The 20,463-nt window shown below is 42.6% G+C and overlaps 2 protein-coding genes across 5 annotated transcripts in view; one reads left to right on the top strand and one right to left on the bottom strand.

Annotated features, from left to right (window-relative positions):
• LOC109462421 (basigin-like) overlaps positions 1-7,092 on the bottom strand; it is a 20,705-nt gene extending 13,613 nt beyond the window's left edge. For 3 of the 4 annotated variants that reach the window (XM_019758968.1, XM_019758971.1, XM_019758972.1), the window contains exons 1-2: positions 6,853-7,092; positions 1,924-2,134 (exon numbers count right to left, since the gene is read on the bottom strand). In XM_019758968.1, the coding sequence (XP_019614527.1) occupies positions 1,924-2,134; positions 6,853-6,922 (281 nt within the window). In that variant the 5' untranslated portion in view covers positions 6,923-7,092. The remainder of the gene's footprint in view (positions 1-1,923; positions 2,135-6,852) is intronic. The other variant, XM_019758969.1, reaches the window with a different exon arrangement.
• Positions 7,093-9,953: 2,861 nt separating this feature from the next.
• LOC109462412 lies at positions 9,954-19,622 on the top strand. The gene is made up of 13 exons (XM_019758959.1): positions 9,954-10,060; positions 11,124-11,474; positions 11,888-12,899; positions 13,044-13,140; positions 13,551-13,742; positions 15,347-15,459; positions 15,565-15,745; positions 15,898-16,335; positions 16,457-16,624; positions 17,494-17,615; positions 17,768-17,878; positions 18,071-18,168; positions 18,374-19,622. Exons 2-13 carry the CDS (start codon positions 11,126-11,128, stop codon positions 18,661-18,663), a joined length of 3,171 nt encoding a protein of 1,056 aa, XP_019614518.1. The 5' UTR covers positions 9,954-10,060; positions 11,124-11,125; the 3' UTR covers positions 18,664-19,622.
• The last annotated feature ends 841 nt before the right edge of the window (positions 19,623-20,463 follow it).

The raw sequence follows: 20,463 nt of genomic DNA, 5'->3' as shown, positions 1-20,463 counted from the left end.
CAAAATCGGAAAAAGTTCCGGGAAAATTCATTCCATTGTCGGCACATGAATTGTCGATCTCGCCATGACGCCACAAGAAAACGTTGTCATTGGTAGAAAATCTGACACCCCGCTGGCGTTTCACAACAAAATTTTCATGTAAACAACTCCGACTATCTTTGTTTACATCGTGAAAGCTCCTATACAAAATAAAACTCCCACCGGACGCCGCGCCGACCCCATGGTTGCGGCATGACGCTAGTTTTCGGCAGCTCGTCTATGAAAAATAAACCATCCCCAGAAGAAATGTTACGCATGAAAATAACAACTACAACTTGTTTTCCTCGCTGTATGAGTTTTTGAGGCCGTAAAATGTTTAAAATGGTTGAAATTTGCACGAAAAAACGGCTCGAAAATTAACGGCGAGAAAGACAACAGGGGCCAACATGGCCGACCTGCTTTTACAATAACAGTGGTCAAAGGTCAAGATAGCATCCAAATGTATAAGCCATGTACTAAGTACATATTACAGTGCTAAAACGATACTTTAAACGCATGAAAAATATTTTTTCAGCTACAACTGAAAATAATTCACTTATATTTTAATAAGGATAATTTTCAAACATTACTGAGAAATTTTCCAAATTTATTGGTTTCTTCTGTAATATTGTTGTTTCTATGTATGTGCGGTTGGATGCTGTCATTGTAAAGACCCTTTACATATTGGGAGAATCAGATGAGATATTAGAGATTATCACGCTTAGCACCGCGACCCGAGTGTCTCTCAAAAATTGTTTTTGAGTGGAGTTTATAGACATGGTCACATTTTTGTTTGTTCAGCTGTGTCAATATGTGATTTGTTTGAGAAATAGGATTTGGTTTAGTTTTTAATATATTAATTTCAGTAACATCTTTGGAATAACTTGCTCCAAGTTCGAGGTAGTAAATACATGTACATTTTGTATCATGTATTTTTCACTTGTTGAACTTGTGGAAGCACCGTTGGCCCCCGGTTAGGGGTCATCCGGGGAACCTATGCCCAATTTTTCAAAATTAAGGGTGCTAATACTAAATAGAACTTTTTTTGAACATGAAGAGGATAATTAAGTACAGATCTTGAACCTTTCTCCTGCCTTATACATCTGCAATTGTACAGAAAATGTAGAACTGAAGTTGCAGGAAATGACCTCCATTTGTGTTTGGAAAAGACAAAATGCAATAGCTCCAGACCACCCCCCGCAACGCGCTTCGCACCCTCCTCCACCCTGTTCTGAATTTCTGGGGAGATTCCTGATATTCATAAAGTTTTGAAGATTTGTTGCCGGGAATCGTATTCAAGGGGGTATGTTTATTCAGGACCTGTCAATAATTGCAAGTGACAAGGTCATACAGACGCACACATATATATATATACACCATGAGAACACATTTTTGGAGCAAAGACGTTGCTTACATGTCAATTTTTAAATTTTCCGGGGGGTACTTTTATTCCAGGGGGTACTTTTATTAGATTTTGAAGATTTGTCCGGGGGGTACTTCTATTCCAGGGGGTACTTTTATTCGAGAGGTGAGAGTAACCTGCACTGGCCCACACACTGGGTTTATATATGAATGTAGCGGTATCTAGATTTTTATTTGCTGCATTCAGTTACCAGCTAGGAAGTATAAAAGAAACAATGGCAATGGTTTTTGAACAGGTTTTAGTAAGATCCATACTTCTCTTTAAGTGGTATCGGTAAAACCTGTCTGGTTCAGGTAATTTCAAATGTTACACACAAATGTACCTGCACCAGTGCAGATATGCAGAAAAACTATTTTGAGGCTTGAATTGGAAATAGACTGGACATACATGTAGCGTCACAGCTTTATGAAGATTGCAGTCATAATACCTGCAGCCAATATTGCCAAAAAAACGTACGTAAACTGCTAGTAAAATAGACTTACCTAAAATTACTTTTCGCGCTTCCAGGAGTGTTGACCGTGGCAAAAGTGAAGCGGGCGTCAGTGGAGTCATCTATAACAACGGAGCCCCCGGATGTCTTCACCCACACGATGGCCACGTCATCGCCACCACCAGTTTTCTGGGCCTCACAGGTGAACTGCACACTGTCATCCTCAAACGCGGTGGTGCCCTGTGGCTCTGTGGTGAACTCAACTTGAAAAACAAAAGGAAAAGGGGCAATCAGAGAAAGCAGACTTTAACCCCTTACCCGTACTGCTTTGCAACCCATCTACGTAGCAGTACTGTGCACTGTTCAATGAGACAATGGCAGTTCCGCCGTACTGCTATGAGGGTCCACATCACTTTCACATTCGCAAAACTGTAAATTGTAATGTCTTTGATGTAGTTCAAAACTTCATTTACTGTACAGGTAGATTCTCATAATTTACAGATCACCAACTTGTCTTGTTTATACTCATTTTTCTTTTTATGTAGAGGGCGTCACATAAGCAACTGTGCTTCTTGCCTAATACTTGAATGTGAATATTAACTAGATAGTACTGTGCAGTGTGCACAAACAAAAATAGCAGCTCCGCGGATGTATGATAATGCAGTATAACTATAATGGGAATCCTTGAGACACAAACATGCATAGACAAGCTGAATACACACAGATAAGCTGAATTATACTTCAATCCTTTCTGATTCGCAGTCCTGGATAAGACTTGTGATAAGGCTAATGACAATTATAGATAGAAAAAATGCTGTCAATATAGATATTTCATCACTGGTGTTACGTTTCAATGACATGGAATTATCGTCAACATATAAAATATCATCGAATGTACCGATTTATATGTTGATTTTCCACAAATCTACTGTGGAATACAGCCAACTACTGTTATCTGTGGAGTTACCTTATAAGTGTCAAACTATGCAGTACAAATTTGTCCTTTCCTTATTGTGCCAGATCTACATGTAGACATGGGTTGACAGATGGAGAGAGGCCTAGGCAAACTGTACCGTCCCAAGGACATTGAAAAACACAACTGCATTAATCACCCCTAACAATCAATCTAAATGGTCCACGAATGTGCCTAACCTTCACAAGATGGCAAACGATAGAGATGAACCATGGCGTTCGGAACATGCTCGAAGGTCCGTTTTTTAATCTTAATGTCCATGATTTTTTTTAGAAGGCGGACTGATTCTGTTCTGATACCATTTATTATGGAGGCCATTTTAAAACAGATACACTCAAATTATTATCATTCTTTTTCTTCCAATAAAATACTGTCTGAGTTATGTGAGAGTCTCTGATTTTTCCTTGAAATCTTCTCAAAAACACAGAAAAGAATATTGCAAAAGTTCAGAATGTTTGGTTTTCAAAATTTTTGGGGGAAGCCCTAGAGGAAGCTTGCGCCTTTGGTGTGCGTCTTGCGCCAATGGCACTCGCTGGTCCCTCAGATAGTAAGAACAACTCTCCAAGCAAAATCTGATACAGTGAAAACCAGATCTGATATTACACCTACACAACTGTATCTGGGTCTTCCTGTATACATTGTTGGCATATTAAAATATTCACTATTTACACTCAATACAGGGATCTCCCCAGAAATTTAGCACAGAATGGAGGGGGGTGCAAAGCACCCCAAATGGAGGGTGCGCAGCACCCGAGGCGGCTGGCGGGGGGTGGTCCAGGAGCTCTTGCATTTTGCCTTTTTCAATTACAAATGGAGGCCATTTCCTGAGAGTTAGCTTCCAAATTACATTGGATAAAGACTATTTACACTCAATATATATAAACATTCTAACTACCATACAAAATCAATGGAATCAGATCTTCATTCTATCACTTTTCTGCATCAACTTGGAGGTTTATTCAAAACACTACAATACGCACATGCAAATATGTCTATCACAAAAATTTCTCCAGGGAGATCGACTCCATTTTCAGATGGACCGATTCAAGGGACATATTGGGTTTTTAAAGGAAGGTTACCTTGAAGCATTTGTCCCATGGGTAGATTGAAATGGGTCACTGAACAACTGTGACATAGTTGAGAAAGGGGAAATTCAAACCATTTGGTATTTTGAATCATAGAATTATCATCTAGGAAATAAATCTAGAAAAAAATCTCAAAGTATTTAAATAACAATTATTCCATGAAAAGAGTACATCCTGGTTTGTGATGTCAAAAAAACAAGTCAATATGATTTCAAAAATATCAAAATCATCAATAAATCTAACCCCTATACCATTTGACAATGCATAAGAAAACATACTATAAATTATACTATAAAGCACAGTGTGTGTTTCACAAACATGACTGCGAAATGGAGAAAATGCATTTTGATAAAACTATTTTCCCATTAAAAAAACCTAGTCATGACCGATCTAGACATACGCACGTACCAACTAGACACTCAGCCACGTATGCATACGTGCAAAGAGCAAACCATACAACTACACTGAACTAGACATAGACCAATTACACAAATGAAATACTTCAGTAACAACGGACAGTCAGGCAATTTACTAAATCAAGTAAAAAGCCAACATGATGTACATTTTGTATTGTCTCTCAAATCTATCAAGGATAAGAAGGGAAAAAAACTGATCAAAGTCAATGTTAACTGGGACATGCTTTTAAGCATAGTAAGGCCACACCAATGTAATTTGTTGGTTCTCGGATTTTTTCAGAAAAAATATGAAGCGACAGGGCAAAAAAAAATAAAAATAAAAACAGGTCTAGGCATCCTATTATAGGCTTAAATGCTATAAAATGAGCCATGAAGTCAACACAAAAGGCTGGGTTAAAATTCAAACATTGAATTTTGAACTTTTAATCAAACCACTGCAATGATAGATGGGAAAACTGTAACAACTAGGAAGAAAAGGACTTTCCTCAACTGTTGGGGGCAAAACATGAGCATTTTTCAGTTGATTCAGGACCAGAATCAATTTTTTTTTTTTTTTGGCAAATCAGAAAAAAACGAAGAGGCGAATTCGAGAACCAACAAATTAAATTGGTGTGGCCTAAGTAACTAAAATCCCTCAACCTGAATTCAAGACAATAAACTAGTTAAAAGACACCTAGCTTGTATACATTGGATTATTTTGTCAGTAACACAGGTAATTTTGTTGGAGTGACCTAGGCTAAAGGTTATTTATTCCCAAGAGAAGTAGAGATGCTAGGCTTTAATGAGGTGACCTGACAACCAAAGTAATTGGTATGGAATGTAATCACATGTGAAGATACATACATGAGCCTTATAAGGTAATCCGTAAATCATGTCCATGGTTTGGCTTGTCTGACTGGATCACTAGTGCACTGTATCTTGCTTGTTTTGACAGTAGGCTAAATATTGGTAATTCCTGATTTTTTTTCACGGTACTTTTATGTTCACGGTTTTCATGCTCACTTCTTTTCTGTGAACTTACCAATTTGTGAACATATACTATAGTTCCGTAAAGACCTCCATTTTTCCTAGTCTAGGAAATTTGCTACCGTGAACGTAACATGAATTACAGTAGCATTTACCAATCCATGTTCCCATTTCCTGTGACATACATTGTGCCCAATATATCTGCTATCTCTGATATGGTGATAGGAAGCACTAGCACATTACATGGATAGTTGTCTTATCATGGGATGTTCAGACCTTACTTAAGAATTTATTTGTGTATTAAAGAGTTACGACAAGAAAAAATAATTTTATTTCAACTTCAAGTTGCTTTTTTCGTCTAATGAGTGGATATAGAGTGACCACAATATGAACAGTTTCCTTCCAAATCTAGATTTGCGTCGTCCAGAAACAATGCTATTACAGAGTCAGACATATACCACCTGTGTCCTGTTTTGAATGGTCTAGATCTAGAATCTGGACCCTTAACCTTGTCCCTGATCTCAATACAGGTACATACATCCCACATGTACAAGAATTAGAATGACTTGGCATAAAGTGATATGCTGGTCTAAGTACTTATCTTATTTTGGGCTGCAATTCTTTCAACAAAACTCTAGACACTGCAGACAAATATCATTTTGTTTATACTACTAAATATTTCTAATATAAAAGTACATTGGCAATTTGCTCATTGAGCACACATCAAAAATACATTAAACTGAACTTCAGATTCAGAACGTCCTTGTAGTTGTATATTCTCAATGCTGAGATCCTCCACACAATATTATAGTCTTGTCACAGATATTAAAGCATCTAGCATTTATTGAAAATGGCACAAAACAAAAATTAAATATTGTGTATCTGGCGGGTAGTCGGGTACCCTCATAATTTGAACCTTTCACATTACTATATGATATCAAAATTTTTTATTGATGTTCCAGTGTCTTTTCATAATATTTTAACAATTTTTGAAAGAATCTTTCACAGAAGAATATGGAATTTCCAGCTGAAAAGGGTCTGTTACCAGAGCTACACTAACAGTACCAGTAACATGGCTAACATACCGTTACAAGAACCTTGTCTGTCAGCTTAGCGCATCTGCCAAGATAACGTTGGGCGGGGTACGTATCGTCTTTACCAAAATTTATCCACGAACTTCGCCATTTTCTAATGGAACATTGAGAACTATTCGATTGCATACAATACATGTAGTTAGAAATGAATTATAAGGCATTCGGGTGACACCACGATTATTTTTTTTTCGGACGGGATGATGTTCAAGGTTGTAACGCCCCTCCCCTTTCCACGAGACAAGAGAGCAGCAGACGTAATTTTTAAGTGGTTGCAACTCAAGGTTTAACAGATTAAACTGCACGTTCTCAAATGATATGGGGAATATTATCAGACACCCAACATTCGCAAAGCTTTTTAATCGGACAATGATGCAACATTCACACGCAGGTGGCATAGCAAGTCCTTCGGTCACTTTTTCTTCCCGATTGCCCTCCCCAAACACTTACCTTGATTTTGGGCTCTGCAAGATGCAACAATAGCCATCAATAAAAGGCTAATAAGCAGTCTTGACTTCATCGTCCTTCTCTCTGTAGTCGTCTGCTCCAGAAAATATGTGAATTATGTGCCTGATTTGGTAGAAAAGGCTCGAATTTCGTGATAAATACACCAACAAATCGCCAAAATCGAACAACCGAGACGAGTCGTGGGTCACGTGACGCTTGGTGACAGAGGACGCATGCGCAGTTTTGCAATGACGTCATATCGCAAACATACTACTGTACTTTGACTTTTGACCTACTTTCTGATAAACAACGTCGCTTCTTTCCTTTTTCTTTCCTTTGAACTATTTGGATAGCATCGCTGTATAACATGTTCTTGAAAATATTCAAGATGTTAGGAGGATAAATCTTGACATCCTTTTCCACGCTTTTCTACGTTTGTTTACGAGTCTGTTTTCATGACAGTCGCCACTGCCAACATCTGCTTGGAGATAAATGTTTTCAACATCTACCTTGATCTGATCGACTTAATAATAATTGCGAAATTGATTTACGTTTTTTAAAACGTACTATTTAAAAATACCTTAGTATTCAATACGAGCGGTCGCCATGACGTCACGTCCAGCGAGTGGTAGGCAAAAAGCGGGTAACACCAACACGAAGTTCAACGCGTAAACGTTATCATTGTCATCATTAACTCCAAGCAGATGATACGGTGGCAAGGCAGTATCCATCGGGTCTGAGGAGTGTCTATTTAGCGATGGCCTTGTACTGTCTTGCCACCGTATCATCTGCTTGGAGATTATTCACCACGTATATCAGGCATCGTCATACTATTGTGTTTTGTCTGAAGTCTAATCAATTCCTTGGGAGACTGATATTTAGTAAGTGGTAACGTTAACCCAAATCATGGTAAATGAATCGTCATTGTAAAAGGTCGGTATAGTAATATACCAGTTATTCAGAGAGAATGTCCCTCATGTCAAGAATTAGAAAGTGTTGAATATGAATATCATTTCATCATAATGACCTGTCCTACGATACTTTAGATAGACAAAAATTTATGAAAATGATCACATGTAAAACTGGTAAACCTCCTCCAAAGACAAACATAGATATTTTCAATCTACTTATGTCATGTCCCGACTCCATATCTACGTACTTAGGCCAATATATATGTAGTGCATTACAAAAGAGAGAGAGAGAGTATTGTAACAGACATCCTCCTTCGCAGGGCTAAAATCCTCCGGTTCCTTCCTTCGGAGGAAGGAACCGGAGGATTTTAGCCCTGCGAAGGAGGATGGTAACAGAGAGCAACGCCAAATTCACATCATGCCATACGCCGTTTGCGTTCATAACCCTGTAGTAATACTAGTATTCTCTTAGAATAGACTTGATTGTATTGACCACACTGTTATTGATGCCATACGTACCATGTACAACTGTCGAGTAATAAAGTTCATTCAAGTTCTTTTGTAATTGTTAAACCAAGGCCTGAGGTTGAATTTTAAACCTCCTTAATCAAACATCCTTCAGGTTAAACTTCAGAAAATGTCCACGAACAAACAGACATGCTTGACTTGGTCAACTTTTATATGCCATAACGCATTTACTAGGACGCGTTGACAACATTAGAGTAAACCTACGTGTAACAGTAATCAGATTAATTGAACTTTTTAGCATCATGTGAAACGATTATGAGTCAAACGGGGGAGTTGTTGACTATGTCAACGATATTCAACATGGCTATTAAATGCTGTGCCTTTGGAAATTTATCGTTACACTAGTGAAAGTATTCAGTATAAAAACAGTATACCAAACAACAAAAACACACAAGTCTGTTACAGTGGTTAAGTCTGTAAAGCACACAATATGAACGGTGGATATCCGTTGTTTATTCCATAGAGTCAAGAACACGCTCAGGTACATATATACAAACGGTCGTTTTAACCCAGGGAACTTTTCATAAAACTATGACTTAAAACTGTCGCGGTCTGAAAAATGATACAATACTCACTAAAGGTACTGCAAACGTACACAAGTCAAGTGAAGAAACGCGTGTCCTTAGAATGCGTTTTTAACGAAGGTTTTCCATCCAGCGTACAAGATCATGTAGCCTCTACCACGCTTGGGGAGGTGGCTTAAAGAGTAGAAATCGGCCAAATAGAGAGATAAGCATGCCAAGGGAGTTTGTCCGTTGAGAGAACGTGCGGCGAAATGTTCTCTCAACGGACAAACTCCCTTGGCATGCTTATCTCTCTATTTGGCCGATTTCTACTCTTTCCGGCCACCTCCCCAAGCCTGGTAGAGGCTCATGCACTAATGGCGGTATTCAAAGCTCTTCAGAAATATACTCTTTGCCCTCTTGAAACCACGTAGTAGCGCTTGGGCTCTCCAAAACCACGCCCACCGACACCTGGCACACGCTCGAGCGTGCGCAGAGAGCACCTGTATCGACACTACGTCACAAAAACAAACCGCCCGATGGAAACCGAGCCGGTTAATTATAACCCGGTGACCTGTGAATATGGTTCTGGGGCTTTCCATCCTCATTCTACAAATGAGGATGGAAACGTCGGAGGTACCAAACAACGTACACGCAGTACTGGTTGTGACGACTTACTCTGGGAAGACATGTCACATGCATTATATGTTCTGCTATACTATAGATAAAGGCTAAATGAGATTGCATAATTTTCGGAGGTACTAGTTCTACTAGTAACCTGTAGGCAGTTCGGACGACTTACTCTGGGTAAGTACGAATTTATGATTATATATATATAATATATATATATATGTAATATTTGCGCTATTTCTTATTGTGCTTGGATAGTTAACAGGTTGCGCTAAGTCAGTATAAGTTAGTATAAGTAAACAATTAGTTTTGTTATTAACAACCTTCATCGATCGGCTGTCCAGTCGAGTCAGCAAGGTACATGTATTTAGCCATGCACCATCAACCCGGCAGTGAGAATCCCCCGGGGGCCGCCTTCCAGTCACTGTGCCGGGTCAACATGGCGGGGAACCCCATGCCAGTCGTTCTATAATTTAGTATAAAACAAGTGAACGCTTATTAGATTGGCCTTATTAGATTATTTTCTGTGCTGATCTACCTTCGACAACCTTCCTCGCAACTGTCCCGAGTACTGAGGAAAATAGTGCCCAGCACCGTCGATCTTTGCAAGTCGTTGAAAATCACCGACCGTGCGATGTAGTACGTATACCATAGCTAGCGCTTGGTGTGGGTGTTCCCTCGTCTTCAAAGCCTTTATCTAAATGAGTCTGCACCTTTTTCTCAATTTTACGCTCCTTCTTTAAGCTTACTGATATTAACGGTTGCGGTCTGTGACTTTTCTCGTACTTAACCACCTCCTAGTAGTCCGAGCAAATGTAAGGTCAGGCTTTTTGCAATCATTTTATTGCATTTTATCCGCCTCTCTAGCTGCTCTACTGGGAAAAGTACACCACTAAAAAATATAAAAAAAAAAAAAAACGTCACAAAAAGGCGAGCAAAGCAAGCTCGAGCTAACATGCATTTGTGCGGAAGTAACAGGCTGTCTTCGGGTCTCTAATAGTTTTCCCCGGTCCAGCTCAACAGACCGCCTTGTAGCAGTGTAATACCCCTGCAGGAGTTTTGCGTTTTGCACTAGTTGATTAGCCCCTAAATTAACTCCCGTCGTGCAAAACCTATCGGGGAACCTAGCTGAGTCGGGCGGGGAAGAGCTCCTGTAGCCCCGAAGAGAACCCAGCCTAACCGCGATAGACCCGGTGGACACACCAGGGTACTGGTGACCTCGCTATTAATTACACCTATAGCTTTGTCTGACCTTTGTCCCTACCTGCCAGTGTAGGTGTACCTCCGTCGCCATCATGGCGTTTGCCGACTCACATTTCCAACCTGAAAGGTAGCCAGCAGCGTTTGCTTTATCACGAGCTACAGAGCGCTATCCTAGCTTTCTATGTATCTGTAATGTGTTACACTTGTTACTCAAAGCAAAAGGAGTGCGCCATTGTAAACCGTTTAGGAATAACTTCGGGGTTGCCGTTAGTTTACATTCGTGTTTAGCCTATAGTACATTCAACGAACAAGCAGGCATGTTTCAAACAGGGGTGCTACATGTAAAGTTGTTTTCTATGGCTGTGGTCAAGACTTCCTTGTTCAGAAGTTGCCTATCTAAACCTTTGCAAATGTCATTAATTTCTCGGCATTATGTCTTCTAAAATGGAGAGCATTTGACAGTGTCTCTGACCGTGAAAATGTTTTCGTCCCCCTTCAGCAATGGACGTGCGTGACCGCAACAAGCTCCGTATGAACCACCGTCTCCTGAAGAGGACGGTCTCCACACACTACATCAAGGGCTACCTGTACGAGAAGGGCGTGCTCACCATCGACGATGTCGAAACCCTAAACAACAAGCCTACAGAGGAGGACAAGATGGAGACGCTGCTCTTCATGCTGCCCAGGAAGGGCGACGGCGCGTTTCAGAAGTTCTGCTCGGCCCTGAAGGATACACGCTACGAGCCGTCTCTGTACAAACAAGTGGCAGATATACTGGAGTCTACTGTGTCAGATGAGGAACAGGAAGGCCAGCAATGCAGGGAAAAAGCTGTTGTTATTGCGGAAAACGGTAAGCACTGATGTACAGAATTTGTAATTTGCAAATCCCATATGTAAGTATATTGACATCGAAACTAAACTCAAATCCGTCTGTTACAAGGGTATTCCGTACTAACCGTGAGGTTGCGACTAATCGGCCACACTTTATGTTCATGTTTACGTGGCCCATGAGCAAAGTCGCTATTATATGAAACAGCTAGTCGCACACAGGGCTAGTTCATTATTTATCGCACTCTTTTCGAGGATAGTAGATAGACTCACGCCGCAGGGAATTATCAAATGGGGGGGGGGGAATAAATCTGCGGACTACAAATGTTTGGCATGAACACAAAACAAACAGGATCGGAAGCGTCCTGTGACACTAACCATTCATGTTCTGCAGTGGTAGTGTATTTTTCTCCTTGTCTTTCTTTAAATAAAAAGGAAGCTCCCCCGACGTCCGAGAGGAGGTTGCTCGGTGGGACCTCCTCTGTAAGCGCCGCCGGGACATCGCCACCTGCCTGGACACGGAGAAGACCTGCCTGCTTCTCCTCAACTCCGACGTCCTGACCGATCGGGAGCGCAAAGTGATCGAGCGGGAAGAGTCTCCACCCGAGCGGGCCCAGACCCTGCTTCGCATCCTCCCCACCAAGGGCACCAACGCGTTCCACGCCTTCCGCCAGGCTCTGAAAGATCAGGGCCGAGACGACCTGGCGGCCCTCCTGGCCGGCGAGCCCGACCGAGTTTACAACCCCGTCAAGAACTTCGCCAAGGCGGTGAGCCACTTCTACACCTCCGAGGACGCCAAGCAGGTCAACCTGGCAATGGAAGGTGAGCAGTCTGTCGTCGTCCTGTCCGGCATCACCGGCTCGGGGAAGACCCAGCTCGCCCTGTGGCAGGCGCAGCTGTTCGTGGAGCGCCATCCCACAGCCGTGGTGTGGCGGCTAGACGGCCACGACAAGAAGAGTTTCCTCACCGACAAGCAGAATCTCCTTCAGGCGCTGAAGGAAAAAGTCCCGACCGATGACAGCCAGCTAGACGACTGCGTGGCGAAGGCCCTCGACAACCGGAAGACTCCAGTCCTGCTGATCATGGACGACCTGGACGACGGCCTGTTCCTCTCGCCCGCCTTGTTGAAACCGAGAAAGGAGTCGAAGATCCTGCTCATCACCCACCGCAAGCGTCTCCAGCAGCCGGCAAACGTCTCCATCCCGGAAGACTCCTACATCACCGTCAACGGCTTCTTGGAGGACGAGTCGGTGGAATTCCTGCGGATGAAGCTGCAGGACCATCCCGCTGACGAGCTGCGGAGTTTGGCGACGACGTTCAGCGGTCTCCCCCTGGGGCTGGCGGCCGCCCGCAGCTACCTGTTCCAAACCAAAACGAGCGTGGAAAACTACCTGACTCTCCTGGAGAAGAGAGAGACTGCGTCTGAATTGGAGGAGAAAGCAGACAGGTAAGTGTTATTGTCATCAGTCATTGTAACTTAGTATTGAGCCGTCGTTCCAGCGCTAGTGTTCAACAATTGTTCCTTACTTTCGCATAATTCTAACCCACTATGGTAATAGCAATGACAGATGATGTGTTTTGCCTTCATCAGGTGGATGTTGCAGTTCTACGAGAGACCAGAGGACCAGAAAGCCGGCAGAAACCTTTTTGCCGCCCTGCGCCTGGCAGTCAGCAAACTGGACCAACGGGTTAGCAACTTTCCAGCAATCCTTTGCTTTTTCAGTTTTAATGCCACCTTTTTAAACAACATAGAAAGTACAATACACAGAGGTCGACAACTCAAGCACATTGCTAATTCTAACCGTACCACCGACAAAGAAGAACATAATCAATAACAAATAACAAAACAGCAAATGGACATTCCAAAAATACGAAGATAACATGTAAAAACTGGATTCTGTGAAATTGAATGTTTTTGTAGGCATTTTAAAACGTTTAGTCAATCATAAACCATTTTGCGTTACAACACAGGTTTGAGTCATAGTCAAAATATGCTTATTGATTTCCATTGATTTAGGGGTGAGCCCCTGAGTAATGCCAGCTTTTCTGTAATACGCAAAATTTATGACCTCCCCCCCTTTCCCCTTCCACCTTGCAGGCAAGGTCCATGTTCCAGCTGACCGGGTACATGGACAAGAGCCGGATCCCCATCGTGGTTCTGAAGGAGGACGTGCAGGACTCCCCCGCCATGAGGAACGTGGCGCTCAACCATCTCGTCATGCAGGTGGAGGACCTGTCTCTGGGGACGGTGGAGGGCATCGACAACGACCGCGTCCTCTCCGTTCACGAGGTGCGATAGTGTGGGTTACTGCTTCACGGGGTTACAAAGTTTAATATTGTTGATTTAATTGCTAGAGAATCGTGAATAACAATCATGAATGTAACACTCACAACAATTGGAGCTAATTCGTAGAATGTCCTTGGATAGACCATGTCATAGTGCCTGGGAATCCTTTCTACGGTGGCCCACAAGTACACACCTGCATCGTCTGCGCAAACACCTGTGTCGTCTGCGCAAACACCTGTGTCGTCTGCACATACACCTTCGTCGTCTGTGCAAACACCTGAGTTGTCTGCGCAAATGCCTGCGTCGTCTGCACATACACCTGCGTCGTCTGCACAAACACCTGCGTCGTCTGTGCAAACATCTGCGTCGTCTGCACACAAAAAACGTCCCGAAAGAAGCTTCCTTGTCTGCGCCAAAAGAAGGGTATCCGGAAAAGGTGGGCTAGGGCTAGAGCTTGGTCTGCCTTGCAGGGCTACCCTTTCTGGGCCCCAAAGAATGTGCATGGGGGTTTGGTGTCTAAGCCTAAGGCCCCCATTCCACTTAGTGGCGCCCTCACGCTCTCTGCGACCTGAAATTGGCCAGAGCGCGGAGAGAGCGCCGAGCTCCATGGAAAACGTGCTCAATTGGAATCTGTATGGCGACCTCTCTGCGCTCTCTGTGCGACCAAAAACTTAAATGTCAGCAACATTTATGAGAGACCAACGAATTCATAGCTCACTCAACAAATTACGGAAATTGAGAACGAAATTTTCTATGTTTTCTTTCTTTCAAAGTCATTCTTGTACATCCCGCATCATATCTAGATTATCAAATCAATGGTGTAATGCCCCCATGTCACTAGGACGCTCTCTCTGCGACCTGAAATTGGTTGGAGGGTGGAGAGAGTGCCGTGAGAGCGCCGAGGAAGCTCCCACCTTACTGCATGTGTTTTACCACTTAGGCTTTCTGTGAGTTGTATTTTCATGAATGTCCACCTGTGCTTGTTTGAAAAAATGACTTACCAGTAACAGATGCATGTTTCTTTGTATCATATCAACCATATTGTACTATGTCATACATTTAGTAAAGAGAACATTTCAGGCAGTTCAAAAGAACCATTCGTCATGTAACAGTTGAACTCATGCCTGAAAAATCTAACAATGTCTTATGAGTATATAGGGTAAGATATGTTCTCTTTACTAAATGTATGGGCAAGGGTAGCCCTGCAAGGTAGCCCTAGCCCTAGCCCTAGTCCTAGCCAACCTTTTCCGGATACCCTTTTTCGGCGCAGATAAGGAAGCTTTCTTTCAGCGCAGACAAGGAGGCTTTCTTTCGGTGCAGACGAGGAAGTTTTTTTCTGCCCAGACGACGCAAGCGTCCGCGCAGACGACACAGGTGTCTGCGCAGACGATACATCTTTTTCTGCGCAGACGACGCAGGTGTTCGCTCAGACGACACAAATGTGTACTTGTCGGCCACCGTAGTACGGTCCTTTTGCATCATATCTTTTAAAATTTGTATGGAACAGTTTTATCAGAAAGGAAAGATTGATCAGAATTGTAATAGAATATTTAGCATCAATCATATCGCTGAAACCTTTATGTAAGAAGTCTTATCTTGTCCACTAGGTGGCCCAGCTGGCTATGCGCCTGTCATTCACCAAACAAGAGGAGAAAGAACGTCTGAAGAAGCTGCTGGACATACTCCTCAAGTACTTCGCCAAGGATAACCGATACACAAAGTACGTCACTGATGTCCAAAGGGTCTTAATCTCTTTTGATATGTTTTGAGCTTTACATAATTATATTTTATCGACTGTATTGATCATTGCTCCTTTCACGTGCAGATCCGGAAGGCTTGCTGAACTCCTCCAGCCGCATGTTGGAAAGGCCCTGCGGTACGCCAAGGCCGTTAACGACGACGGGAGGTTCTCCCTGGCCCTGGCCCGCCTAAGCGAGGTGTACGGCTTCATGAACACCCAGTGTGGGATGCCTGGGAACGCCGAGGAACATCTCAGAGCCGCCAAGGTACGTAGGAACATGTTACAGATAGCTTATTTGCATACCTTATTTACATACAAACGAGACACCCGGTGTGTCTCATTTGTTTGCATCCCACTCACTCTCTGCTCAAGCTGGTGCAGAAAAGGCTGAATTTTGGTTTAATTTTTTCCTGACAGGACCATCTTGAGGACCTCGCCAAAATTGACTGGCGTGACGTCAACTACCAGGTGATTGAAAAGTTCCAGGCACACACCCGCGGTTACATCTCCATCGACGAGCAGGGCAGCGTGGAAGAGAAGAGCGTCAAGGAGGCCGAAGTCCTGTACTGGAAGCTGTCCGAGGCGAGCAAGCGGCTCCCCGACGAGGTTTTCACCACCATGATCCAGAGCCGGGTGATCGTAGACCAGGACTTGGCTCTGTTCCGCGCGCTCGGCAAAGCCCCCGCCGGCCTGGCCGAGTCCGTCATGAACAAGGAGCCACTGACACAGGCGCAGTACAGGAAGATGGTGGAGGACGGCATCGCCATTGACGTGGAGCGCATGAAGGAGGTGTACCTACCCGAGCTGTACGCCTCCATCAACTACTCACTGGGACGCTGCTTCTTCTACATGAAGGTATATGGAGTATGAAGTCATTCTGGCCGTCTCCAGATTTCAGGCAGTGTGAATGTTATTCCTCTTCATTGTGTATGTTTGTCTTTGTGTTGACCTAATTATATAATGTCTGAAAACGCAGGAGAAATACGCAAACGATCCAGCGGGAAAAGACAGTCTCATCAGAAGCATGCAGCTGGCCTACTACGTGTGTGACCAAATCAAAAAGAACACTGGGATATCAGTTCTGCACAAGTACCTTTCTGAGACCAACGCACTTCTGTATCTGCGTCTGGAGGAAGAGGGAAAGGTAAGCCACTTGTCTGATTATTGATCTAGGTCAGCTATGAAGAATGAGTTCAAAGCATTTCTGTTATGCCTTTATTATTATTTGATCAACACCAGCAGTGAAATGCGTGTTTACACAGGTCGTAGTGAGGAAATGCAGGTAAATTTAGCACGCCTCGAGGAAATACACGTAAGGGTAGTTATTCAGGCTCGGTCCGGCATTATGGCTGCCCTCCACTTTTGCGCCCATAATATGCAGCTGTGCGTGTTTACTCGGTTTGTAGTGAGGAAATCCACGGGCGTGCGACGTCAGCGCAGCGCAAGAATATACACGCATGCAAACTCAGCGCAGCCTTAAGCCCTGGTCACAACCCGCCGTACGCTGTTTTTTGGGAGGCCACGTCTTCTACGTTTTTCTGAAAACGTGGGGAAGGAGTGGCGTCTACGCACGTCACTCGCACGGTTGGCCAAGGTGTAAGAGTGTGGTCTGCACGCCACGTCTGGCTGTGAGCGGTTGCCTTACGTTGCATTCGTTCGTTGCGCAAGTGGTGAGGTGTACGTGCTTACAACGTACGATTTCTGTGCGATTGCAACTTTACAGTAAGGAGGCTGTACTCACACATGCTTCTTACATGCAGTACGTACGGGGCACGCGCGTCGCTCGTACTCGCACGCACGGGTGGTGAAACCACAGAACGCACGCAGAAAACGTTTTACATGGCACTTAAAGTTCTACGGCATGTCTGTGTGTTCCCAAATCCGTAGGATTCCGTACGGAAGCGGTACTCACCACACACGGATGCCCTGCCTTTGCCCACTCCAAACCTACGATATATTTACATTTAATTCCACTACACCACCATTTACCAAGTCCGTGCATTTTATTTCCAGAGTCCAGACGACCTGAGGAGGGACATCAAATACGCCAGGAAAAGGTACTCGGAGTTTGTGGAGGGAAGAGGAGAATACTTCGAATTCGGCATCCTGAAGAAGTTTGGTCAAGACAGCTATAGGTACATATATGTTAAAGCTTTGACTTCTACCACAGTGGAAAAATCAAATTGGCCTCTTAATTTGATCTATCACAGCAATTGGTCTATAATCAGTGAATCATTGTATGTCACGCGTGTACTTCATTTTATCACTGTGACATCTCTTCATGCAGTCTCATGGTGTGCCAGCGCCAACTCATTAAGTGCTTCAACTCCCTCATCAAACTGTCTGAGTCTGAGCAAGAACGGCTGGCGTATTTTGAGAAGGCACAGACTGAGTGCAGGTAACAACACTAATATTATCAGTTACATTTGGGATGCTAGCTCGCAGCTGTTGGCTATATTTCCTGTTTTTTATTGGACACACATAACCGATAATGTTATGGGTACAAAATAATTTTTATATCTTTAATTTACATATCATGTTCATTGTTAAGATTTAAGATTGACTTTTCATTGACGTCCGATTTCTGTAGGAATATGATCATGCATGCAGAAAAGCAGATTGCAACAGACACCTATGGAAAAATTGTGGAGCGGCCAGAACGTTTGGCAGTTTTCTACAACACTGCAGGTGGGGACTGCATACCAACCTCTGCTGTAGAATTTATATACTAGGTTTTGGGCCCATGCTGCTTTATCGCATCTATAGCATGCCTTTAGGATTGTATAGGATTATAGGATTCTATACAAGCTAAAGGGTACATGACTAGATCTAATAAACTTCTGACCAGATATTTATTTGTTTTCGTATTTGCTATTCATTTTATCATGCACAGGAAAGTGCTTTGCTGACGATGGTGACTTCAAGAAACTCGAGGAGGCACTTGACTGGTTCCAAAAGGCGTACGACCTCGAGACCGAGAGGGGCAAGGAAGACTACCCCCTGTCGGACGCCCTCCTTGGGCTGGCCGAAGGTCTGGTACGGCGTAACCACGGCGACGATCTCGAGAAGGCAGAGGGCTACGTCGGTCAGCTCCTGGAGTTGTACAACAGAAAATGGCCAGGCAAGAAGGATCAGATCAAGAAAGCCCAGGAGATACAAGTTCAGATTGCTCTGTTGAGGTAGAGACATGTTTGCACGCGGCTGGACCGTGGCTAGCTTTATAACACCGAACGACCTGTAACACCGGTCATACGGGTATACCGATACAGGTACACCTAATCTTTTCACATTGCATACTCCTATCAGGAAACAAACTAAAGCTGAAGTGTAGATTAGAATGATCCCTCTAATCTACAGCTCTGAGTCAAGGGCTATGAGTTCAGCCTAGAGCAAGACACAAGAATGTTTAGAAGAACTGTGTATACATAGCATGAAAGTTCATCTGTGTTGGTAAACTTCATTATGACAAAAAGTTCTTTAGTAAACGTTCTTGCCAACACTGAGTAAATTGGGACTTACCCCCAAATTTTCGGTGTACATTCGGGCCAACCGTCCAACACTGAACAGAGACGAGGGGCGATAGTACCCGTTGAACCGATATGTAGAATTTTGATAGACTCATACCAGCTAGTAAACTTATTATATGTCAGATCTTTTTAACATACAAATACAATGGGATTTGTACTACAGTTTAATTTATAAAACTACTTTTGATTCTTATATAAGAGTATTTCAGTATAAATTGTTACATAACTTTCTTGCTCTCAAAAATAAGTTATATAGATGGAACTTAGCAGAGGACTCATTATGTTCTTATTGTAATTTGGAAGAGGAGACACCTTTACACATTTTTTGCCATTGTACCTCTCTTGTGGGGTTTCTGGGGGATGTGGAGTTTTGGATAAAACAACATGTTGATACAGAAGTTAAGCTCACACCCAGAATTATCATATTAGGCATTTCAGTTAACCATCCTATTGTCCTTAATATATTGTTATTGATATTAAAGCTCTATATATATAAAAACAGACAGTTTAAGTTGGTCACGATTAAGGGCTTTACATGTTATGTTAAATACTATCATAAATTAGAATATGTGATAGCACAAAACTGTGGGAAAATGGATAAACATATGTTGAAATGTAACATTGTACCTGTTACAATTGTTGTGCAATCAACTTTGACCTGACTTGACTTGTAATTCATTTTTTTATGTACTTCTATATACTTTCTGTTTACTCGACTGTGCATTATATGAAGATGAACGCCAAGCGCTTTTTGAAACTTAACAATTAGACAAGATATGGAAGAAAATGTCAAAACAGGACACTTTTAAATACTTGATGTCAATCATGTATATCAGAGAAATTATGTACTTATGTCTCCAGATGTTTCAGAATGAGGCAAGAAACAGCGATTAACAGTAGATGATTAGTACATTGTTTTGTTGTTATGTACAGACTTATAGCAGAATTAGAATGTAGAGCGGCTTAGTATATCCTCTAGACCTCTTTTGATCACAATCATGTGCATTAAGCCCACCTGGGCAAGAATATGCAATAAAGATTCATTTCAATAAAGCACTTTTGCTTGCATTTTTTTAAAGACTTTTTCGAGTGAAATTTCTCGTCCACTATATATGTGTGTGTGTACAAGCAAAAATCTTGATTATTGTACCAAATAAAGAGATTGTTTACTCCTACCATGAAGGGACAGACAGCTGGTATAACCATGATCGGTGCGAGTATGATTTTTACCTCCATGAAAAATAGAGGTATTGTTTTTGGCCTGTCTGTGTGTGTGTCTGTCTGCCTGTGTGTTTGTGTTTCCGCACATTTGTAGTCAGCATAACTTCATAACACCTTTATGGATTATGATGATATTTGGTATGTTGGTAAGTCTTAGAAAGACAAAGGTCAAGGTCAAATATGGGCCTCCTGGTGGATGACCTTGGTACTGCAGCAGAACTTCCGGTTTTTGTAT

The sequence above is a fragment of the Branchiostoma belcheri genome, unplaced genomic scaffold (genome assembly GCF_001625305.1).
Source record: "Branchiostoma belcheri isolate BF01 breed outbred unplaced genomic scaffold, Haploidv18h27 scaffold116, whole genome shotgun sequence".
NCBI lineage: Eukaryota > Metazoa > Chordata > Leptocardii > Amphioxiformes > Branchiostomatidae > Branchiostoma > Branchiostoma belcheri.
The sequence above is the reverse complement of the archived record's forward strand: the minus strand, read 5'-3'. Positions and strand labels throughout refer to the sequence as shown.